A 25,394-nucleotide genomic window follows, 5' to 3' on the forward strand; every position below is an offset into this window, starting at 1 on the left:
AGAGAGGAGTGGATGCAAATTCAAAGTCCCTTCTATGGATGGGCTGCTTCTCCAAGGCAGCCCACAGGGGTCGCCCTGGGTGGTGTGGAGCCCCTCACCTGGCTCCGCTCGTGCAATGTATTGGAGCGGGACCGGTAGGCATCAGGCTCCAGCCCCAGAGCTGAGGGCTGCTGGACACTGAGGGGCCTTAGAAAAGTGAAGTCACTGCCATCTGAGGCTGGCGAGAAGCACGTCCTGTAGCAGTGGCTCTGTGAGTCCGTGGGCCGCAGCGTCACCTCCATGTACTTGAGTGTGCCGTCTGAGCTCACCTGCAGGTTGGGACTAGACTGCTTATAGAAGTCCCGAGAGGGGGAGTCCTGGCGCCTGCAGCACTGGCTCCCACCCCCATTGGTATCTGTGTGCCCCTGAAGGCACTTAGCTGACAGAAAGGTGAAGGTGACTAGGGATAAGAGGCTGATGGCTGCAAGAGCCACAATGAGGTAAAGGGTAAGGTCTGAGCGCTCAGGAGGGTTTGAGAGGAAATCGTTGGATTTGGGCATTTCCTCAGGATCCTCATCCTCCAGAACCAGCAGCACTGTGGCTGTAGAGGAGAGTGAAGGGTCACCGTTGTCCCTCACCAGGATCACAACTTGCTGGGTGTCAGAGTCATCCTCCCGTAAGGCCCGGGCTGTGCGCACCTCGCCAGTATGTGCAGACACCAGGAACAGTCCTGGAGCCGTGGACTGTGGCAACAAGGAATAGGAGAGCCAGGCGTTGTGGCCTGCATCAGCATCCACAGCTGTCACTTTGGTGACCAAGGAGCCAGGAGGAGCAGAACGAGGGAGACGCTGGGGGACAGAGAGTTCCCACCCGGGTTTTGGGTGCAGCACAGCTGGAGCATTATCATTCTGGTCCAGGACAAATACATGTAGAGATGTGTTAGAATGCAGTGGGGGAGAGCCAGAGTCTCGAACCCCCACCATGACCTGCAGCATTTGCAGCAATTCGTAGTCAAAAGTGCGCTGGGCAAAGACTCGCCCATCCTCAGGGTTGACATATACAAAGGAGGAAGCTGGGGCTCCCTGAATCTGACTCCCTACAATGGAGTAGGTGAGGTGGGCATTATCCCCGGTGTCTGGATCCGAGGCAGCCACAATGCAGAGAAGGGAACCTGGAGGTCGGTTTTCTGGGATATAAGCAGTATAGAGCTGTTGGGTAAAGTAGGGTGCATTGTCATTAACATCTGAAATGTTGAGACTGATGGTGAGATGTGCATGCAGGGGAGGTGAGCCTGCATCACTGGCCAACAGCTCTATAATATAGTGGGATGTGGTCTCCCGGTCTAAAGGCTGGCTGGTTAGCAGTGAGTAGTGGTTCTCAGAAGGCTTAATCTGAAATGGCAGGTCCGGGGAGAGATCAAGGCTCACTTCACCATTTCTACCCGAGTCTCGATCCCGCACATTAAACAAGCCCACTACTGTGCCCACTGGTGTGCTCTCCAGGATAGGATTGACTAAAGAGGCCAGTAGTACTTCTGGGGCATTATCATTGGCATCTCCCACATCCACTTGAATCATACAGTGGCCTTCCATGGCTGGCTGTCCCTGGTCACGGGCTCTTGCATGAATTTCATAGAAACTTGACTCCTCAAAGTCTATGGGACCCAACACATGGATTGCTCCACTGCTAGGGTCTAGGCCAAAGAGATTACGCACTACCTCAGATGTATGGTCTCCAAAAGAATAGTCTAGCTGGCCATTAGTGCCCTCGTCTGGATCCGTGGCATTGAGGCGGAGCAGCAGTGTACCGATGGGGGCATTCTCTGGGAGCCCCACACGTAGAACCGAGGACTGAAAGGCTGGGGCATTGTCATTGACATCCAGCACAATCACAGAGATAAGAGTGGTCCCTGAGCGGGCCGGGACACCCCCGTCCACAGCAGTGAGGACCAGCTGATGTCTTGCCTGGGCTTCACGATCCAGCTGCTGCTCTAGCACCAGCTCTGGGAAGAGCTTCCCATCTTTTAGGGTCTTCACATTCAGAGACAAGTGGCTGCTGGGGCTTAGAGTATAGAAGCTCACAGTATTGGTGCCCACATCCGGATCCTGGGCACTATCTAGCGGGAATCGTGCCCCAAGTGCAGCCGATTCTGAGATGCGTATCTCCCGCACAGAGGTGGCAAAGCTCGGGGAGTTGTCATTGAGATCCAGGATCTCCACCTCTACGCGGATTAGTTCCAGGGGATGTTCAGTCACCACCTGCACTGGTAGCAGGCAGCTTGTACTGGCACCACACAAGCTTTCCCGGTCAATCTTCTGCTTCACTGCCAGAGCACCACTCATCAAGCTCAGGGAAAAATAGTGTTCATTTTCCTCAGACCCCAACCGCAGGCGGCGGCTCAACAGATCTGTCACCTTTAAGCCTAGATCCTGAGCAACATTCCCCACCAGCGTCCCCGGCTCAGACTCCTCCACCACTGAGTAACGAAGCTGCCCGGACACCCAGCCCCAGCAGCACAAGGACAACATGCACAGCACTTGCCATTTCCCAGTGAGCTGTGGGGGCGTCTTGGGCCCCATGACCCAGAAGGTCTTTCCTGGACACTCACTCTACGCTGTCCTGTCTCCAAGGTAGACCCAAGTCTTGGAAATGTAGCAGCTGAAATCTCTTATGTCTCCTTTCAGCCTCTTAAAAACTGCTCCGAGGTTTGTCTGCCTGCAGCAGTTCTTAGTCACCAAATGGCGGGGGTGGGGGGGGGATGGGAATTGAATCTGAGTGGAGCTGGGGAACAGGGGGAGGAGAGGTGGGCAGGAAGAACAGATAGATCCCCCACCTCTGCTCTGAGTCTGATTGGCCAAAAAGTCTGTCTACTCTCAACCAATTATGAAATCTCCTCAATCCTAGAAACCTTAGGAACAGACAAATCTGTGTCAGCGAAGCCTCCTACTTCCCCACTCATTTCACGCTGCAGGTTGATTCAGCCCCCTTGGCAGCAAAGCTTGACAGCTCAGATGGTGCTCAACAGGGAAGACAAAGTGGTACAAAACTTCTCAGTGTTCTGTCCCAGCAACTTCCCTTAGGACTTTAGAAGATTCCACTAACTTTGCTTAATCCAACAAAATTCTGTCCTTCCATGTGAACCTCCTCCCTCCCCCATCTTGCCAAATGCTGCTAAGTGAGAGACAAGATTTGTTAGGATCCTATAAAGCCTTGTTCTGACTCCCCATCAGTGTTTTGAGGAATCTCAATATTGAGGAATCTCAATAGGACTCAGCTTTTCTGAGATCCATGACTTGAGCTGTGGAATGAGTATGACAGCTTCTGGTTGTCACACTTCTGGGGGATGTTCCTGAGACTGATCCAGGTCACCTGGAAGAGGCTGGGCTTGGTTTCCAGGATTTATGGTTTCACCAATTCAGAACTCTACTTAAAGACTCCCAAAGTGACGATCTCTGAGTTCTTCAGCTACAAACCAGTTTTCTGACATTAAATGATTTCACTTACATTGCTTTCTCCTCCACCTCCAAAGAAGTAATGCTCCCCTGCCCCCATTATCCCACATCTAGCTCAAATCTCAGTGACTGAGATTCCTGAAGACCTGGAATGAAAAATCTCTGCTTGTACCTTGATGCCTCCCTACTCCCTCGGCTCTCTCCTCTTGGTGCTCTCTGCTGTTTCAAGCAGAGAGTTCTGTCTATGGTAGGTTAAGGAGTACTTGATACTGTGGGGCAGATATATTAGTCCCCCTCAATTCACTGGGAAATGGTAACCTCGAGTTAAGGTAGTCCAGAACCTGGCCACCTCATTCAGGAAGAGAAAGGAACCTCTTGGGTTTAGGTGACTGCCTGGTATGTCCTACCCTTGTGCAACAGAGCCTTCCATGCTCCCACATGCTGGCAGCATGCTCCCACAATACACTGACTCTTGATCATTACCTTCATCTCTTACACTCGGATAATGGCATAACCCACCACAAGTACTAGTCTGTGACAGCTTTCTGATTATTCACACCACAATTCTAAAGCACACCATCGACCACATAATTACCATTCACTAAGGGTTCGTGTAGAGACACCAAGACATGACCCAGCCATATGCCTGGATCAGAATAACCCTCAAGCGTTGGCTGAGCCTGCAAAGGTCTCACCTCTAGCCCATACAGAAGATCAGAGGGTGGGCAGCTTGGGCGAACAGGCTCCCCTGCCATAGGTGCACTTGGTGACTTCACCATCATGAAGCTATCGCTCCGAGTGGGCGCAGAAGCCAAGGGTGTGCAGCCATGAGAGTGGCCACCCACATCAACAAACTTGATAGGATCATCTGACCCTAGCTGGATTCGAAGGATCCCATTGGAAGGGGGAAGCCCCTCCCTCCTTCGAGATCGGGTGAGACAGGCACAGGTGCCAGCAGGAAAGCACGTCACTCCACAGGCAGCCCCACGCAGACACTTTGAGAGCAGTGCCACAAAGGAGCCAAAGGAGACAAAACAAATTGCCACTAGCGATACAGCCAAGTAGAGGGTCAGGCGGGATTCTCCTTCTCTTGGGGCTGAAGATTCTCGAAGATCAGGGACAACTGGATGAGTATCTTCCTCCAAGGACACTAGAAGAGTAACAGAGGTAGAGAGTGGTGGGCTACCACTATCCTTTACCACAATGACCAGCTTCTGTGGTGGGAGATCAGCTGGGATGGGAACTGCTGTCCGTACCTCCCCAGCATAGCGAGAGACTGCGAACAGGCTGGGGTCCGGCGCCTCCAGGAGCTGATAGGAAACCCAAGCATTGTAACCTGAATCCAAGTCCACGGCAGTCACCTTTGTGACTAGATGGCCAGCACCAACTGATGGAGGCAGTGCTTGAGGACATAAGGAACCAGGCCGGGCCCTAGGGCGGAGCACCGCTGGGGCATTGTCGTTGAGGTCCAGCACAAAGAGACGAACTGTCACAGTGCTACTAAGAGGTGGGTTGCCTCGATCTCGGGCCTGTACCTCAAACTGCAGTGTCTGTGTTTGCTCATAGTCAAAGGATCGAGTAGCATGAACAGCTCCTGTCTGGGGGTTCAGAGAGATAAAAGAAGAAGCTGAAACATCTCGATTTCTGGGCTCCAGGAGAGAGTAGGAGATAAGCGCATTCAAGCCAGAGTCTGGATCAGAGGCTGCAAGGGAACAAAGCAGGTCCCCTGGGCGATTGTTCTCAGGAACAAACACCTCATGTGACCTCTGGAAGAAAGAGGGTGGGTTATCATTCACATCTGAAATATTGAGGAAAATAGTCCTCTGGGTACTCAGAGGAGGATTCCCAGCATCAGAAGCAGTGACCATAATGTCATAGCTGGATTTGGCCTCTCTGTCCAAGGGCCCAGCAGTTACCAGGGAGAATTGGTTCCTGAAGGCAGATTTGAGGGCAAATGGCAGGTGGTCTGGAATACGGAGGCTCACGTCTCCGTTTGACCCTGAGTCAGGGTCCTGTACACTGATGAGTGCCACTACAGTCCCGGGTTCTGCGCTCTCTGGAAGAGTCCCAAGCTCTGAGGTCACTGTTATGTGTGGGGCATTGTCATTTACATCTAGGAGATCCACCCGAAGGCTGCAATGTTGCTCCATGGCTGGAGAACCCCCATCACGAGCCCGAATATCAAATTCATAGTAATTCTCACTCTCAAAGTCTAGGGGCCCCTGAAGGGTAAGCTTTCCAGTAGTAGGGTGAAGGCTAAAGAGGTTTCTCACACGATCAGGGGTGTGACCACTGAAAGAAAAGGTGACGTTACCACTGGGACCCAGGTCTGGGTCAGAGGCATTGAGCTGGATGAGCAGCATGCCGGCTGGGGCACTCTCCAACACGCTAATCCTGTAGCTGGATTGCTGGAAGGCTGGGGCGTTGTCATTCACGTCCAGCACTGATACCCGGAGCTCTGCGGTGCCAGATCTCGGGGGGTTCCCTCCATCCACAGCAGTCAGCACCAGGCGGTAGTCTGATTGCTTCTCTCGATCCAAAGGCTTCTCCAGGAGCAGCTCTGGGACCAGGCTGCCATCGCTGCGCTTCTTGACATCCAGTGCAAAGTGTTCATTGGAGCTTAGTCTATAGCTGCTGATAGAATTGCTCCCCACATCTGCATCCTGAGCCTTTTCCAAGGGGAAACGCTGTCCTGGAGGAGCTGCCTCCCCAATTTCCAAGTCCAGCTGCTGCCGAGGAAATCGGGGGGCGTGATCATTCACATCCACGATCTCTACCTCCGCTCGGTACATTTCTAAAGGCCCTTCAGTTACAAACTCCAGGGGCACGATGCAGCTGGCACTGAGTCCACACAGTGCCTCTCGATCAATTGGATTCTTGATGAGCAGGGCTCCACTGTCCAAATCCACACGGAAGTGTCTTTGGTTCACCTCTCCAGCAACCTGCAGCCTACGAGCTGACAGACTCTCTGTATCCAGCAGGAAATCTTGGGCGACATTCCCTACAAAAGTCCCTTCCTGTGACTCCTCTGGGACCGGGTAGCGGATCTGCCCACAAACGTAACCCAGGTGGCAAATGAGGAACAAAAGGGTAGCCCCCCAGCAGATTTCTACCCAGCTTCCCACCTTGCGGAGCATTGCTGCTTCCTGCTATTCCTCTACCTGGTCCTGGGAAGCAGAAGAAGCCGACCCACCCCAAACGGCAACAGCAGCTGGAGACACCTATCTCTCTTTCGTGGCGCCAGCTCTGGCGGGGCTGGGCCGGCACAGCAAGGGTTACGCGCCGTTTTTGCTGGTGGCGGGGTAGATTTGTCTGCCTTCCACCACCCGATTGGCGGACAGCAGCTCCTGGGCTCAGCCAATAGGCTGAGCAGAGAACATCCCAACAGCAGCAGGGTTAATGCGTCGCAGAACTGGAGGAAAAAAAACCCCAAAACAAAAAACCACCTATATTTTCGCCTTCCTCCCACTCAACAGCATTTCTTTCTGTAGGTTTATTATCTCTATGAAAGGCAGACAACACGTATGTATGTTCTTTTTCCCCCTAACACACCAATTTCCCCCGCCCTTTTTTGAGGGGGTGGGGGGAACAGACAGCCAGAGCCCTAGCAACCTGCAGCCCAGAGAGGAGTAGCCATTTGAGACTGGTCACTTTGTTCAAGCCAGTGTTGTCATCCACCAATATTCTAAATGGGTAGCATCTGCCTCAATCTGGTTGTATTAAAGCAACAGCTAATTAGAAGCAGTGCCATACACTCAAAATTCTGCCCCTCTGCAGATTATTCAGAAACATATCCATCCCTTTGCAGATAAAACTTACACATTAATGTAGCCAATTAAATTTATGCAGTGCACGTTTTTGTTGTAACAGGAGGCACAGTAGAAACCAAATCTCTCTTATTCAGACACTAGCTAGTGATACACTGAATCACCATTCATTGATTTCAAGGACAGTTTAGAAGATGAAGCAAGGAGGGAGCCAGGAGAGGGAGATGTTCCAAATCAGTAAAGAATCAGTGTGCCTGCGAGGCACACTAAGGACTAGATCTCATTACCTGGCAGAATGCTAATGCTCACAGATTTAATAGCTTCCTTGAATGACTGAGATCAGCAACTAACAGCACCATGTCCTCGAATCCCCTTTATTTGATACCATGGTATGCTTGATTTGTTGTTAATTTACCAAGAGAGACAGTTTCAAACAGCAAGCCTTTCACTTGGCCCCATGGGGCCTCTTGGAGCTGGAGACTGGATTTACTCTACTCCCACCCTGATTAAGACCCTCTCAGGAGTCTGCTACCTCCTTGCATACACAGAGAAACACAGATCATCTCACACTGTAGTTACCTGCAAACTATAATCCTAGTGACAAACATATCAAAGCACAAAGAGAAAAATCCAGCCTGATTTGTACATAAGATTTCTTAACTTATCTGAATCCCTACCTAGGACACCACAGGCTGTGAAAACCAGCAGCAAAGCACAAGTTTCTTACCCTCCCCAGATTTTTAATCAAACTTGGAATATTCTTCTGACTTTGGTGAGGCCAAAAACCTATATTCTTGTCTGAAAGAGAGGGATCTGGGTTTCTGTGTGACCTATTTTATTGATAGGTGCCAGGATAATCTCTCTAAAACAAACAAACAAAAAAAAAACCCTAGATGCATCATACATACTTGAGTCCAAAATTCTGTAGTGACCATCACTGCTACAGAATAAAATCAAAACTCCTGGGCCTGGCCTAAAAGTAACTCAAGATCTAACTCCTGCCTACTTGCAGCACCTGATCTCTTGCCAAGACTGTTTTACAAATGCAATTTAAGGTCTAGCGATAATGTAATATTATCCATCTGCATGAAATTTCCTGCAAGGGCCCTTTTCCTGCTTCTCTTTTATTTCTCAACTTAAGTTCTTAGCTCTCAGCTCAACTTTTAGTTCTCAGCTCAAGCATCACCACCTCTATGAAGTCTTCCTTATTTCCCCAAGCTGGCTTAGGTGTTTCTTTCTCTTTGCTCCAGATAGCCTCTTGTGTTATGCAGATTTCACTGTCTTTTTTTTTAGAAGATTTTATTTTTTCCTGAGAGACACAGAGAGGCAGAGACACAGGCAGAGGGAGAAGCAGGCTCCATGTGGGGAGTCTTATGTGGGACTCAATCCCAGGACCCCAGGATCACAATCTGAACCAAAGGCAGACGCTCAACCACTGAGCCACCCAGTGCCCCTCTTTTATTTTTTTTATGTCTGTTTGCTATGGTACTCTATATATACCATAATGACAGGAAGTGTGTCTTTTCATCTTTTACAGTGTCTGCACATACAGATGCTCAATAAATGGTGAATTATTGTTATTTATTAGTTCAACAAATATTTATTGAATACTTAACACGTTACATGAGTATATTCACTATGTTTTATATGCCTTACTTTTAACTTACACAATCATTTTGAAAGATGTCATCTGTATTTTAGAGATGAAGAAACAAGTTCAAAGAGGTTAAGAGATGTGCCTAAAGCTAAACAACTATTATGTGCGGTACTAGGATTCCCCCTACTCCCAACCCTGGTTTGTCTGGAAAGAAATGAAGTCTCTTTCTATAACATCTTAAATGATATTTTCTACTAGTTTGTCATCTGTATGATCATAAACTGGCCTTTTACTCATGCCTTTCATATCCAAGAACTACACCTCTTTTAGGTCTTAATATCTGCAAGTTAACACTCAAACCAACAAGCATATGGTTGACAACTGGCATTGGAACATCCTAAAGCCTTAATCCCACATATCCCTGACTTATGCTAGGTGTGTGATTCTCCCATCTTTACAAGGTAAAAACAGCTTTATTGAGATATAGTTCACATACCATATAATCCATTCATTTAAGGTGCACAATCTGATGGTTTTTAGTATATTCACATAGACTAAAAGGATACAACCATCACCACAGTCTAATTATAGAACATTTTTTGTCATCCCTCAAAGAGGTTCCATACCCACTGCCCAGCTCTAGATTTTTAAATAGCTGCCCAGCCACTAGTGGTTTAGGAAGATTTTATCTTTATTTTTTTTATTTTTTATTTTTTTTTTAAGATTTTATCTTTAGATGACTAAAGCATCCTCTTAGGTCTTCCCCACCTTGCTCCTCTTATTTTTAAAGCACATTTAAGTGTAGTTGACACACAATGCTACCTTAGTTTCAGGTATAACCATAGCAGTTCAACAAGTTGATAGAGCTATTCTATACATTTTAAGGTTGGGAAATAACAGAATTTTCTAAGTTCAGCCTGGCCCATTAAGTCTGGTTCTATGAACACCAGAACTACACTTTGCTTCATAAATGCGTTGATAGACTTGTAGATTCTAGAGCAGTTTTTCAAACTAGTCTGCACTTTAGAATCACTTGGGGACCTTCAAGAAATACTGATCTCTGCGTCTCACACCCAGAGATTGTGCTTTAATTGGTCTGGGGTATGACCCCTTTTTAAGAGGTCCCCAGGTAATTCTAGTGTGCAACCAAGTTTAAGAACACTGTTCTAGGGAAAATGCCAGTTGTTTTCCAGTCTGACAGCTGCTTCTTTCTGGCTGTTATCTTTCCTTAGCGTTTCCATTTTTGCCTCTACTTTGTCATTTTTGGCTGTCTCCAGATTTTCTCATTTCCAAGGTGTGTTTAAGATTTGAGGTAGGTAAAGAATAAAAATAATAATAGTAATAACTAAGAATTTTTTTAACACTTATGGTACACCTGGCTTTGAGATTAACCTGGCTAAGGACCCATAGCTGATGAGTAGTGGAGCCCCATCTAACTGCCAAATCTAGGGGTTAATAACAATAACATACTTATTAGTAATAAAATAACAGTGGTTCTCCCACAGCTGGAAGTGTGTATAGGTTTTGCTCCAAGACAAAAGCCTTGTAGTTACCTGCACACCAGCCTAAATAAATAAAAGCTTTACCTTTCCCAAGATACAAATTTACCTACCTTTTACATTGTATAAATACTTAAGAAAAATATGCTGGAAGGATAGAGAATAACACTGGGGGTACAAAAGAATTTTCAATTTGCACTGTATGTTCTTTTGGATTGTCTGGGTTTATTTTCAAAATAAATGATTACTTTTACTTTTATAATTAATGGTGGTTATATGTTTAGGTTTGGGGATTCACGTTAGTTATTATTCCTTTATACTCTTCTCTAGTTTCCAAATTTTCTATAACATGCATGCATTTCTACTATAACATAAAAATATTTTGTAAGTAATGTACACATTATTTCCAGCAGTGTATTTGAATTAAAATTTAAAGGATGCCTAGAATTTTATTTCCTTCATAGAAAATCATCTGAGAACAAGGTATGGGATCTATACAGGAAAAGGAAAATTATCAGTAAACCATTAATTTTAATGCTAACCCTTACCTGTCCGGGGGGGGAGCTCTCTGCACCCAAAACTTGCCTATAGAACACAGGATCACAGCTCCGCAGGGTGTTCTGGTGGCTGGTCAGTGGGCTGGCAGCCCCAGCTTTCTTCAGCAGTGGGTCACTGTGGCGTGAGTCAGTGGTAAGGTACACCTGGTGGTAAAGGTGCGGTGGCATCAGGCCACTCCGCACGGCATCTGCATGTAGAGAGGACACTGGTGTTCGGTACAGGGAGCTCACTGGAGCTCGGTACAGGTGCCTGGACTGTTTCCACTTGTAAACTTTGAATATAATCACTCCCAATACTGTGACTGCAAACCCCACAGAAACCAGGATTAGAGAGAGAAGTAGATAAAAGGTGAGATTTTTATTCTGCTCCTGAGGGCCAGAGCCGGAGGGGAACTCAGCCCGGGCTTCAGGAGATTCCTCAGTTACTGACACAGTCAGGGTTGCCGTGGTGGACAGTGATGGCTCCCCATTGTCTTTGATCAAGACCATAAGAGTCTGCCTGGGCACATCTGTGTCCTGGACTGGGCGGGAAGTGCTGACTTGACCTGTGTGAAGCCCCACAGCAAAAAGGCTTTGGTTGGAGGCTCCCAGGAGGCTGTAGCAGAGCCAGGCATTGTGCCCTGCATCAGGGTCCCAGCCCACCACCCGTGTGACCACATGACCAGCAGCAGTAGATCTGGGCAGCATCTCCACCGAGGCCCGGCCAGGCCGGGGGTATAAGACCTGGGGGGCGTTGTCATTGCGGTCAGTGACAAATATATTCACGCTGATGTTAGTGGTCAGGACTGGAGTGCCCCCATCAGTGACGTAAACTATTATTTCAAATTCTCGTCGATCTTCATAATCCAGGGATACTAAGGATGACACAATGCCATTGTCACGATTTATTGTGAAATAGCGGCCCACTAGCCCATTTTCAGCTCCTTGCTCCAAGAGAAAGAAGGAAAGGTGGGCATTCTGCGGGGCATCTGGGTCCCAGACACTTAGGTTTAGTATTGGAACCCCAGGGATGTTATTTTCCTCAACATAAACATCATAAGAGGATTGGGAAGACTGTGGAGGGTTGTCGTTGATGTCAGATACTTGTACCCGCACGACTGTAACAGCTGAGAGGGAAGGGGTTCCTGCATCTCGAGCGGTGATGCTGAGGTTGTATTCTGGGACAGTCTCACGATCCAGGGCTATGCTGGTTTTCAAAGTAAAATAATTCTTGAGGGAAGAAGTAAGGCTGAAGGGGAGACCTGGAGGAACCTCACAAGTCACCAATCCATTCTCCCCAGCATCCAGATCAATCACGCTGAGCAAAGCAATGACAGTTCCAAGAGGGGCATCCTCGGGGACTGGGCTGTACACAGAGGTGACTGTGATCTCTGGGGCATTGTCATTCACATCCACAACCTCTACTAAAACTTTGCAATGTGCCCCTTCTGGAGTGGCACCTTTGTCTTTGGCCTGTATGTAAATCTCGTGGAGCTTTGTGTCTTCAAAGTCCAGGAGACCCTTGATTGTCAGCATACCCGTTACAGGGTCTAAGGAGAACAGGTCTCGCACACTGGCGCGGTTGTGGCTGCCAAAAGAGTAAATTATTTCACCATTGGGGCCTTCATCCAGATCGGTTGCATGAACTTGAACCACGACAGTGCCGGAGGGTGCATCCTCCAGGACACTCGCGCGGTACAAAGACTGATTGAAGGCGGGTGCATTGTCATTCGCGTCCAGCACAGTGATACGAATGGGAAGGGTGGCGGATCGAGCCGGGGTTCCTCCATCCAAAGCCGTCAGCACCAACTGGAGACTTGGCTCTCGCTCCCGATCAAGGCCGCGCTCCAGCACCAGCTCCGCATACTTGGTGCTATCCTCTCGCGTCTGAACGCGAAGCGCAAAGTACTCATTGAGGCTCAGCTCATAGGTTTGTAAAGAGTTGCTTCCTACATCAGGATCATGCGCGCTCTCCAGCGGGAAGCGCGTGCCTGGGGCCACCGCCTCGCTAATCTCCAATTTCATTTCCCGTGTAGGGAAAGTAGGATTGTTGTCGTTAATATCCTGGACCACCACTTCTGCGCTGAACAGCTCTAGTGGGGTCTCCACTACCAGCTCCAGAGTTATGGTACAGGAGGGCAATGTCCCGCAAAGCTCCTCTCGATCCAGGCGGTCGTTCACGAACATCTCTCCAGTCTTCCGGTTCACCTCAAAGAACCTTCGGCTAGCTCCGGGCAACACCTGGAGCCTGCGGGTTGACAGGCTGCCGAGATCCAAACCAAGGTCCGTGACCACGTTGCCCACTGCAAAACCTTTCTCTCTCTCCTCCAGGATCTCATAGCGAACCACCGCAGAACCCCTGTGCAAAGCACCAAGCAGAAACAAAATTCCCACCACTTTCCCGGTGCTTACCAGTCCGCTCCTGCAGGCCTCTGAGACCATCTCACTCAAAGGCAGTTCTTCTTAGCGGGGTCCAGATCTTTCCGGCTTTTTCGCTGAGAAACTTTCAGCGGGTTAGCGCTTGAGCGCAGGGCGCGGAGTCGGACATGGCTTTCTGGATGCCGTTGATTTGCTCGCGGGCTGTTCAGTCTCTGCCTCATCCCAGGGCGCGGAGAGGGGACGGGCCGGGACCGGATCTCCAGCGTCTTCATTGGCCGACAGCGGCACGCAGAGTCCCAGCCAATAACTGCACGAAGAATGCGCTAGCGCCGGGCTCTCCAAGCGCAGGACAAACGCTACGACAGAAACTTCACTTTCCTTTGGATTCTTTCCAGAGTAAGGCCAAAGTGCCTTCCTTGGCAGTTGTCTGTATATCTGTATACCTATCTTAGCCTGGAAAGCCAACTGCAGAGCGATGAAGCTGGCCGTTCTGCAAGTTTTCAAACTGAGCCAAGGCCTATTCTACATTTTATTTTTTTATAAATTTATTTTTTATTGGTGTTCAATTTGCCAACATATAGAATAACACCCAGTGCTCATCCTGTCAAGTGCCCACCTCAGTGCGCGTCACCCAGTCACCCCCCCACCCCCCGCCCACCTCCCTTTCCACCACCCCTAGATTATTTTCCCAGAGTTAGGAGTCTTTCATGTTCTGTCTCCCTTTCTGATATTTCCCACTCATTTTTCTCCTTTCCCCTTTATTCCTTTTCACTATTTTTTATATTCCCCAAATGAATGAGACCATATAATGTGTGTAACTGACAAGAAGGGAGGGTCAAAACAAACCTAAAAAGGCACAACACTGCCCAGAAAAACACAAATTTGGTTAGTCAGAGGGCTAGGTAAATCCTACCTTACTGGACTCTACATGTAAGGGGGCATTTAACATTTCTGTGGAAATGTGAATAATTTCAGCTTTATCTTTTACCTAATGAGACTGTACAATTCTGTTACTTTTTCAGTAAAGAAAATCAACAGGAACCACTCTTTAACTGTGTTTTATGAAATTTAAAATTAGAGTTTCTTTTAAAAGTGAATGTTGTTTAGATCTCATTTCTTTTTTTTAAGATTTGTTTATTTATTTATTCATGAGAAACACACAGAGAGAGAGAGAGAGAGGCAGAGACACAGGCAGAGGGAGAAGCAGGCTCCATGCAAGAAGCCTGATGTGGGACTCAATCCAGGGTCTCCAGGATCACACCCTGGGCTGCAGGCGGCGCTAAACCGCTGCGCCACCGGGGCTGCCCTAGATCTCATTTCTTAAGAACCAGAGAGCAACATGACATTTCCCTATCCCGTCTTTCAAAACAAACATAATCTCAAGCATAAAGCATAATCTCAAATGCTTCTTTTTACACGATCAATCCATTTCCCAACATCCTGTGTTCATATGCCACAAAGAGAGGTTGCATTGCTAAAAAAAAAAAAAAAAAAAAAAAAAAGGATAATGTCCTCCTCCCTCCAAGACAGAAAAAATCCAGGCCTATTTATCACCTTTACAAAAATGACTGAGATACAGCAGCAAAGCTTCATAGTCTTCAGAGAATACAAAAGTCTTTAACCCATAGAGTAAAGAGCCTTGAGTTTCCTGCATTTAGGATTATAATTCATGAAACAAACAAAATAGCAATGATTAGGATAATACATAAGAGAATCAAGTATGAAATAAGCTAGCTAAGTTGTACATTCTCACAGGATTTCTGGGTTTCTTATCTTATAAAGTGAATAAGGCAGGTAAAATGCCTGGCATAGAGTAAGCCTCAATTACTGATGCAAATCACTCCATTAACTATGAGATGTAAAGTTTTAGAGCCTTATACTATTTCTGTATACTTGTCTTGGACATCACTTTGATTGCATACAGTCCTTTCTGAAGTATGAATAAACCCTGAGGCAGGGAAATAGGTTAGATAAATCAGTATATAGAGGGTACTTACTGAAGAGATGAAAAGCCCTATTTGACCTCTTTCTCCATGTCCTCAATACTTTATCTTTTAAACCCTCTGATTTTAAATACTGTGACAATTGACCAATAAGAATGATGGGCATCAAAGACAGAATATAGTCTATGGAATATGTTTAGAATATAGAATACGGCCTAGTCACTTGTTACTCAAAGTGTGAGCCAAGAACTAATGGCATAGGCATCACCTAGGAGCTTGTCAGAAATGCAGAAGTGCCCCACTCTGTACCTACTGGCCAGATTTTGATTTAACAAAATACCTGTGTGATCTAATGAACGTTAGGGTTTGAAAAACACTGATCTGTGGTTTATTTGGAAATGTACTGATTTATCATTTTTTCCATTCACCATGACTTAATTACAACATGGCTTCTCATTTAAAAGCTGAAATAGGGATCCCTGGGTGGCGCAGCGGTTTGGCGCCTGCCTTTGGCCCAGGGCGCGATCCTGGAGACCCGGGATCGAATCCCACGTCGGGCTCCGGGTGCATGGAGCCTGCTTCTCCCTCTGCCTGTGTCTCTGCCTCTCTCTCTCTCTCTCTCTGTGTGACTATCATAAATAAATAAAAATTTAAAAAAAAAAAAAAAAAAAAAAAAAAAAAGCTGAAATAGTTTTCCCACTTATAATAAGATCCACAGTTTTCTTAAGACCTCTTCATAAGCCAGCAGAACCCTCTTGGATCCATTTTCCACAGTAGCCACAATGACCTTAAAACATTTTTTAAAAGATTTTATTTATTTATTTGACAGAGTGTACAAGCGGGGGTAGGAGCAGAGGGAGAGAATCTCAAGCACACTCCATGCTGAACATGGAGCCCAACCCTGAGCAGGATGCCATGACCCTGAGGACATGACCTGAGCTGAAACCAAGAGTTGGACATTCACCTACTGAGCCACCAGGTGTCCTTGATCTTAAAGTTTTAATAAGATGATACAATTATCCAGCTGAAAACTCCTCAGTAGCATCTCACTGCTCTTGAAATAAAATACCAAATCCTTTGCACAGTATCTAAATCCTCATGTCTTCTCTTGACACTCCATTATAAGGTATGGTCATCAGCCAAGCTTTCTTGTGCCCCAGAGCCTTTACAAAGGATACTCCTCTCCTAGGAAAGCTGCTCTCCCCTCCCTCCCTCTGCTTTGCTAATTTCTATGAATCTTTCAGATCTCAATTTAAATGCTATTTCCTAATAGAGATCTTCCACTAAACTCCAGTTAAAACCAGGATTCTTTGTTATATTCTCAGAGCACCTTATATTTTCCTTTGTTGAACAATTTTAGAACTTAATATTTTAGAATTTAATATTTTATAATTATTTATTGTTTAAGCATAATGTCTGCTTCTTCCACTAAAAAAAAAAAAGTTGTAGGAGGTTGAGACCATGGCTGTTTTGACAACCACTTATATCCCTGGCATCTAGTACAGTAAGCACTTACTACTGAGCTTCTCCCTCCCCCTACTTTATTAAAGTATACTTGAGGGCAACCTGGGGGGCTCAATCATTTAAGCATCTGCTTAATGAGGGTTCTGGGATCGAGCCCTAAGCTGGCTCCCTGATCAGCAATAGAATATACTTTTCCCTCTCTCCCTCCCTGCCACTTGTGTTCTCTCTCTCTGTCTCAAATAAAATCTTAAAAAAAAGTATAACTGACAAATATAATTGTAAAAATTTAAGGTGTAAACATGGGGACACCTGGGTGGCTCCGTGGTTGAACTGCCTTCGGCTCAGGAAATGATCCTCAAGTTCCAGGATCAAGTCCCGCATTGGGCTACCTGCATGGAGCCTGCTTCTCCCTCTGCCTCTCTCTCTGTGTCTCTCATGAATAAATAAATAAATTCTAAAAAAAAAAAGGTGTAAACATGATGTTTTACTATATTATAAAATAATTACCAGGACATAATTAACACATCCATCACTGCCATTGGTTACTGATGTGTGTGTGTGTGTAGTGAGAACAATTATGCTGAGTGAAATAAGTCAATCAGAGAAGGACAGACATTATATGGTCTCATTCATTTGGGGAATATAAAAAATAGTGAAAGGGAATAAAGGGGAAAGGAAAAAAAATGAGTGGGAAATATCAGAAAGGGAGACAGAACATGGGAGACTCCTAACTCTGGGAAACGAACAAGGGGTGGTGGAAAGGGAGGTGGGGGGAGGGTGGGAGTGACTGGGTGACGGGCACTGACGGGGGCACTTGATGGGATGGGCACTGGGTGTTATGCTATATGTTGGCAAACTGAACTCCAATTAAAAATATGTACAAAAAATTAATTAATTTTAAAAAAGATACACTCTCAGCAAATTCCAAGTATATATTACAGTACTGTTAACTACAGTCAATATACTATACATTAGAGTCCTAGAATGTATTCATCTAGTAAATTTGACCAACATATCTCTATATCTAATGCTTATTAATACAGCAATCTTTATGCCAGTGGCCTAGTAATCAAAAAATGCACTAAGGATTACATACAATCAATTTTATGCATTCATTTTCCCTAAGTGTATGCATTTTTGGAAGATACAGTCACTCTTTCAAGCTACCAGTAGGCCTAATGAAACTATTTCTTAACCTAATTATTTGAAAGACAAAATGCAGTTTGCTAAAGAGACAAATAAGGTGTGGTAAAATTCACACTAGAGAAAAAAACAAAGATAGGATTGGATGCTTTATGTGCTGCCTTTATTAAGGGCAAATGGAAGCACTAATGTTATGGGATCAACACAATTTTACGATATCCTTTCTTTCTTTTCTAGAATTTTTTAAATGAATATTTCATTTATTTATTTATTTGAAGGAAAGAAAGAGAACACAACCAAGAGGAAGGGCAGAGGGAGTGGGGGAACCAGATTCCCCGCTGAGCAGGGAGCCCAATGTGGGGCTCAATTCCAGGACTCCAGGATCATGACCTAAGCTGAAGGCAGATGCTTAACCAACTTAGCCACACAGGTGCCCCTCTTTTCTATTACTTCAAGAGAGCTTCTGATCAATGAGATACAGCAAAGACAATTTTATTTTATTTTTTAAGACTTTATTTATTTATTCATGAGAGACAGAGAGAGGGAGAGGCAGAGACACAGGCAGAGGGAGAAGCAGGCTCCATGCAGGGAGTCCAATGTGGGGCTCAATCCTGGCTCTCCAGGATCACACCCCTGGGCTGAAGGCGGTGCTAAACCGCTGAGCCTCCCGGACTGCCCAAAGACAATTTTAAAACAGAAAGTAAAAAAATAAATAAATAAATAAAAAATAAAAAAAAAATAAAACAGAAAGTAAATATATTACAGTTGTCAAGAATGAAACCTAAATGTCGAAAGACCTGAGTTTCACTAATGGATATTATACTTAGTGGCTGTGTAACCATGAAATTCTTATTTTTAATTTCTTTTTAATTTTCTTTATATATAAAATGGGAATAATAATAGCACCCCTTAACACAACCACTGACATTTCAAACTGTTAATATTCTAATAGCTTTATACTACCACAGAGTTCACCTAGACAATGATTTTTAGTAAATTTATAGTTATGCAGTCAACACCACAATCCAGTTTTACTATATTCCCATCACCCCAAAAATGCCTTAATCATGTCTGCAGTCAATTCTTGCTCCTTACCCCTAGCCTCAGGCAACCACTGAGTCAAAAAACCCAAGTCCAGGGTGCCTGGCTGGCTCAGTTGGTAAGGCATGCAACTCTTGATCTTGGGGTTTTGACTTCAAAACCCCACATTGAGTGCAGAGATAACTTAAAAGTAAAACCTTCTTTAAAAAAATCCCCAAGTCATTCTTAACATCTTTTTCTATATTCCCACATTCAGTTAGCTACCAGGACATGCCAATGCTTACTATGTCCAAAATGTATTTTGACTCTATCAATTACTTTCCCTCTCTACTGCTACTACCTAAGTCAAATACCTTAAATACTGTCCTATGACTGGTTGACTAATTTGTAAGGCCAATGAAAAATGAAAACAGGGGGCTCCTTGTTTAAAAATTAAATATTTCAAGATAGTAACAGCAGGGCATTAGCCAAAATTCAGGGCCCTTCTAAGAAAGGGGACCGATGTGACTGCATAGATCATGTTCACGAAGCTGGCTTTGCCTGGCACAGAGGAACCTCTCCAAAAACGTGTCCTAATATCTTTTTTAAACATTGGGTAACTACATCATCATCATCATCATATTATTATTATTATTATTAATTATTATTATTAACAACGTATTATTTATAAAACAAAATGTGTCCTAATATCTCTTTTAAATATTAGGTAATAAATCATATTATTATTATTTATATTATTCATATATTGTTTATATTATTTATTCTTAGAGGATCAGTAATATCAGAAAACCCTGCTCCTGGTACTGCTAAATTATTGCATTCAAGGAAAATGTATTATCCCCTTAAAATCCTAAATATCACCTAGTACTCTTTCAATTTAACTTAATTTGCCTAATTGAGAAATATTCTAAGGTCAAATTAAGGCATCACTTAAGGAGAACTAGTATAAAAACAGATAACCAATAGATTCATTAGACATGTACCACAATTTACAGAAGTTGGTGAATAAGCTAAAGAGTTTAGCCATAATATTTACCTGATGTTTATTTACATGAAAAAATATCTTGCATACTTTGATTTGAAAAGATCTATGAATCTTAAGAATAAGTTTTCTAAGACCTTCATTCTTTCTCCCCTCAGGACAAGAAGATATTATCTCATCAATAAAAAACAAAACACAAGATTATAGGGGAAAGGAGAGAAAAATAAAGTAAGATGAAATCAGAAAGGAAGACAAACCATAAAAGACTCTTAACTCTAGGAAACAAACTAAGGGTTGCTAGAGGGGAGGTAGGTAGGGGGGGATGAGGTAACTGAGTGATGGACATTAAGGATCTTGATGTAATGAGCACTGGGTGCTAGATGCAACTGGTGGACCACTAAACTCTACCTCTGAAACTAATACACTATATGTTAATTGAATTTAAATTAAAACAATATTTTGAAACTATAGGGGCACCTGGGTGGCTCAGTTGGTTGAGCTGAGCATCTGATTCTTGGTTTTGCGTCAGGTCATAATCTCAGGGTAGTGAGATTGAGCCCCGCTTGGACTCTGTGCTCAGCAGAGTCTGCTTAAGATTCTTTCCCTCTCCCTCCACTCCTTCCCGCCCCTCCTCCGCTCCCCACCCCCTCATGCACACATGAATGCTCCCTCTCAGACAGAGAGAGAGAGAGAGAAAGGGATGGACGAAGGGAGAGGAAGAAGCAGGGAGCCCGATGCAGGGCTAGATCCCAGGACTCTGAAACTATGACCTGAGCTGAAGGCAGGTGCTTAACCAACTGAGCCACCCAAGTGCCCCTAAATAAAATCTTTAAAAAACATCTTGAAACTACAGTCAGTGATTTCGGAGATCAAAAGTTTAAGAAAAAATATGTTTAACTCTTCACCCATTTGAATGCTAATCTTATCTAGTCTTAATCACATTAGTATTCTCTTACTATTTATTAGAAACTCAAACATGACAGGAAACCACCTGCAAAATAAACTCTCCTTAGAGAAATAAAATTTGTTTACTTTTTCCTCAGCATACTATTATATTTTTATCTAAATTATTGTCAGTTCTCACCAATATAGCCTTATATGATTGTTTATTATTTAATGAAGTAATTCACTTCAAATATATTGGTAACTTTAAGAAAGTGTAGCTTTTTGACCTTTAAGCCTTCTATCAATATAGAAGTTTAGTTTACAATAAAGATGCTATTTCAAATCACTGAGACAAAGATGAATTTTTAAATAAATAGTACTGAAGACAACCAGACAGCCAGTTGAAAAAATAAAAGAAAATTAGATCCATACCTCAGTACACACTAGAATAAAAGCCACACAGATCAAGGACCCAAATGTAAAAACCAAAAATCATATGAGTACTAGAAGGAAATTGAATTTTTCTATAACCTCACTGTGGGGCAAGGCTTTCTCAGCATGACTCAAAACCTAAATGCAATATAAGAGAAGACTGATGAATTTGATTAGATAAAAATAAAAAGGAAAAAAGGCTGTACTGCAAAAAAAAAATACCCTAAACAAAGCTGAAAGACAAATGACATACTGGGAAAAATATTTGAAACTTCTATCTTGGGCAAAGGGCTAATATCTCTAAATATATAAATAACTTTTTTAAAATTTTAGGACAAGACACTAAAAAATCACATAGGAAAATTATAAGACATGAACAATTTTTAAAAAGAGATAAACACTCTTAAATACCTGAAAAGATCTTTAAATTCAATCATAATGAAAGAAACTCTAATCAAAACTCTTGAGATTTTTAAAATAATCACAGTGGCAAAAATTTAAAAATCTTGACAACATACTCTGTAGAGGTGGCTACAGGAAAATAAGTATTCTCATCTACTGGTAGGAACACAAAACAGTACAACCTATATTGAAGGAAATAGTTATAGCTAATGAATCTATGTATGCATTTACCCTATGACCTAGTAATCACACTTTTCGGAATATACCCTGAACATACACCTCAAAAATTATAAAAATGCATATGTATCAAGTTATTCATTACAGCATTATTTGTAATTGCAAAAAGATTAGAAATTACCTAAATGGCAAACTATAGATTTATTGAATAGACTATTACATGTCACTATAATAGAGTTTAATGAAGCAATTAAAAAATGAAGATCTCTATAAATTGATATACAGTGATTTCCAGGATATAATATTAGTACAAAAAGCAAAGTGATAGCTTTTGCTTCTGATCATTTAGAACTAGCTGTACCATTATAAGCAACTTGAAAACTGATGAAAATATGTGGAAAAAATGCTTTTTAGACAGTGGCTTAAAAGGAGTGGGAGACCACGAGAAGAGAAACAAGTAAGGTGAGTCCTAGGATCTCTAGGATTTTGCCTGGAGGCAAAATTCAGATCATGGGGCATAAACGGGGAAACCCAAAAATAACAAAGTAGCCTTGCTAAATTCAGAAGTAGAAATGAGAGTTTGGAAGACTGAGGCAGCTAGAATTTGTGGAACAGAGAATGGAGCTATGTAAAGAACTCTGGAAGTCTGGATAAGGATTCCCTGAGTCTCTGGATGAACACTAACAGAGCATGCATAGACTGATAATTTTCCTGGAGCTGGGCAAAAAACAAGGACACTATTAGCTGAACAATTTCTGGAGTTCACACAGGAATAGTAAATATTTGGATTTCATTCAGCCAGAATATAAAAATCATGATGAACGGTCAAAAAAAAAGATCACAACTTAGTAGCAAGCTAACTAGCCCAATGCAAAGGTTTCTGTAGACCTGTCCTAACAAAATTTAAAAACAAGCCTTGAAAAGATCAACCAGATCTGCAAATAACCACCTTCAAACAAATTTCAATACTTTTTAAAGACAGACAACAAAACCCAAATATTTAACAATGCAGCATTTACATGGTCTGCTATCCAACAAAAACATTACTAGGCATGTAAATAATCAGCAAATTGTGACTTAAAGCCAAGAAGAAGGAGTGCCTGGGTGACTCAGTTGGTTAAGTGTCTGCCTTTAGCTCAGGTCATGATCCCAGGTTCCTGGGATCAAGCCCCATATTGGGCTCCTTGCTCAATGGGGAGCCTGCTTCTCCCTCTCTTCTGCCTGCCACTCCTCCTGCTCATGCTCTGTCAAATAAATAAATAAAATCTTTTTTTTAAAAAAGGAATAAAATCATCACTAGAAATGACAGAAGTAATTAAATTAGCAGAGAATGACCTTAAGACAGCTATTATGGAGGGTGGTAAAGCTGAATGAAATAAGTCCACTGGAGAAAGACAATTATCATATGGTTTCACTCATATGTGCAATATAATAGAGAAAGGTACCACAAGGGAAGGGGGGTAAACTGAGTGGGGAAAAATTAGAGGACGACAAACCATGAGAGATTCTTGACTCTGGGAAACAAAAGGTTGCAAACGGGGAGGTAGGTGGGGGAATGGGGCATTGGGTGACAGGAGAACACGTAATGTGATGAGCACTGGGTGTTATATGTTGGCAATTGAATTTAAATAAAAAAACAGCTAACATGAATGCTTTCAAGAATTTAGAAAAACATGAAGACGATAGAAATGAAGAGAAATCAAAGAATTAAATGGAATTTCTAAAAGTGAAAAATAACATATATGAAATGAAAACTTCACTAGATGGGATTAACAGCAGCCTAGACACTAAAGAAAATCACTGAACTTGAACACATAGTAACGGAAATTATCCAAATTGAAAAATACAGAGAAAAAATACTGAAAATTCAGTTTCAGCAACTTGTGGGAAAATATAAATTGGTCTAACATAAGTAAAATTGGAGTTCCATAACTGTGCATGTGTCTGTAAGAATATTTGAATCTAGCCCAAAACTTTCCAAATTTATTTTTTTAATAATAAATTTATTTTTTTATTGGTGTCCAAGTTGCCAACATACAGAATAACACCCAGTGCTCATCCCGTCAAGAGCTCCCCTCAGTGCCCGCCACCCAGTCACCCCCACTCCCTCCCTCCTCCCCTTCCACCACCCCTAGTTCCTTTCCCAGAGTTAGGAGTTTCTCATGTTCTGTCTCCCTTTCTGATATTTCCCACCCATTTCTTCTCCCTTCCCCTCTATTCCCTTTCACTATTATTTATATTCCCCAAATGAATGAGACCATATAATGTTTGTCCTTCTCCAACTGACTTATTTCACTCAGCATAATACCCTCCAGTTCCATCCACATCGAAGCAAATGGCGGGTATTTGTAATTTCTAATGGCTGAGGAATATTCCATTGTATACATAAGCCACATCTTCTTTATCTATTCATCTTTTGATGGACACTGAGGCTCCTTCCACAGTTTGGCTATTGTGGACATTGCTGCTAGAAACATCGGGGTGCAAAACTTTCCAAATTTAAAGAAAAGTGTAGATCCACAGACTCAAGAAGCTCAGTAAGTCCCAAGAAGGATAAACACCAAGAAAAACACAGTAAGGTCCACCATAATAAAATTTCTGAAAATCATAGATAAAGAGAAAAATTTAAAAGCAGTCAGAGAAAAAGAAACATTAGATACAGAGGAACAAAAAAAAGAAAGACTGTAAACTTCTCATTACAGACAAGAGAAGGCAGGATAGAGAAAAATAATATCTTCAAAGCACTAAAAGAAAAAAAGTCAGTCTAGAATTCTATATCCAGCAAAAGTATCTTCAGAAATGAAGGTGAAATAAAGATTTTTTTTAAACAAACAAACAAAAAAACAAGAAGATATGTTACCAGAGGATCTATACTGCAAGAAACATTAAAGGAAGTTCATTATTTTTTTAGATTTTATTTAATTATTCATGACAGACAGAGAGAGAGAGAGAGAGAGAGAGAGAGAGAGAGGCAGAGACACAGGCAGAGGGAGAAGCAGGCTCCATGCAGAGAGCCTGACGTGGGACTCGATCCAGGGTCTCCAGGGTCACGCCCCGGGCTGAAGGTGGCGCTAAACCACTGAGCCACCGGGGCTGCCCTGATCTGAAAATTATAATTAAAAGTAAGAGAGGGATTAAAAAAAAAAAAGCAAGACTCAATAATATCCTTCCTACAGAAAATGAACTTTATACATAAAGAATGGGAAAAGATACTCGGCAAACGCTAATTATAAGAAAGCTGGAATGGGGGCAGCCCCGGTGGCATAGCGGTTTAGCGCCGCCTGCAGCCCAGGGCGTGATCCTGGAGACCCTGGATCGAGTCCCACGTCAGGCAGTGCATGGAGCCTGCTTCTCCCTCTGTCTGTGTCTCTGCCTCTCTCTCTTTCTCTCTCTCTATGAATAAATAAGTAAAATCTGAAAAAAAAGAAAGCTGGAATGGCTGTATCAATATCAGAAAAAAGTAGGCCTTAAGACAAGACAGACTAGGAGAGGTAAAGAGAAACATTCCAAAGCAACAAAAAAATAAGTTTATCGAGTATGAAGATTTAACAATCTTAAATGTCCTTTTACCCAAAGAAAATTACAAGAGACAAAGAAGAACCTTGTATAATGATAAAAGGGTCAATCCTCCAGGACCACATAGGCATCTTAAATGTGACATACCAAATAAGAGCACTTCAAAATACATGAAGCAAAATCTGATAAAACTCAAATGT

General features: G+C 43.4%; 2 protein-coding genes and 1 pseudogene across 22 annotated transcripts in view; all 3 read right to left on the reverse strand.

Moving 5' to 3' along the window:
* The window catches only part of LOC129513663 (protocadherin gamma-C5), a 182,761-nt gene that overhangs the window by 17,344 nt on the left and 140,023 nt on the right, over window positions 1-25,394 (reverse strand). Inside the window, exons 1-2 of one of the 21 annotated variants that reach the window (XM_055331899.1) lie at window positions 13,243-13,440; window positions 10,843-11,039 (exon numbers count right to left, since the gene is read on the reverse strand). The exons of 16 other annotated variants lie outside the window; for them this stretch is intronic. In XM_055331899.1, coding sequence (XP_055187874.1) covers window positions 10,843-11,019 — 177 coding nt within the window. In that variant the 5' untranslated portion in view covers window positions 11,020-11,039; window positions 13,243-13,440. Of the gene's footprint in view, window positions 1-98; window positions 2,582-10,842; window positions 13,452-25,394 lie in introns of those variants that run through there. 4 more of the 21 variants (XM_055331880.1, XM_055331900.1, XM_055331876.1 and 1 more) reach the window with 4 other exon arrangements.
* On the reverse strand, window positions 3,840-6,674 carry PCDHGC4 (protocadherin gamma subfamily C, 4). The gene has a single exon (XM_055331902.1). The coding sequence runs from the start codon at window positions 6,566-6,568 to the stop codon at window positions 3,998-4,000; it is 2,571 nt and encodes an 856-aa protein (XP_055187877.1). The 5' UTR covers window positions 6,569-6,674; the 3' UTR covers window positions 3,840-3,997.
* The window catches only part of LOC129513551 (protocadherin gamma-A12-like), a 35,601-nt pseudogene continuing 23,551 nt past the window's right edge, over window positions 13,345-25,394 (reverse strand).

Source organism: Nyctereutes procyonoides, unplaced genomic scaffold (genome assembly GCF_905146905.1).
Source record: "Nyctereutes procyonoides isolate TBG_1078 unplaced genomic scaffold, NYPRO_anot_genome, whole genome shotgun sequence".
NCBI classification, from domain to species: Eukaryota; Metazoa; Chordata; class Mammalia; order Carnivora; family Canidae; genus Nyctereutes; species Nyctereutes procyonoides.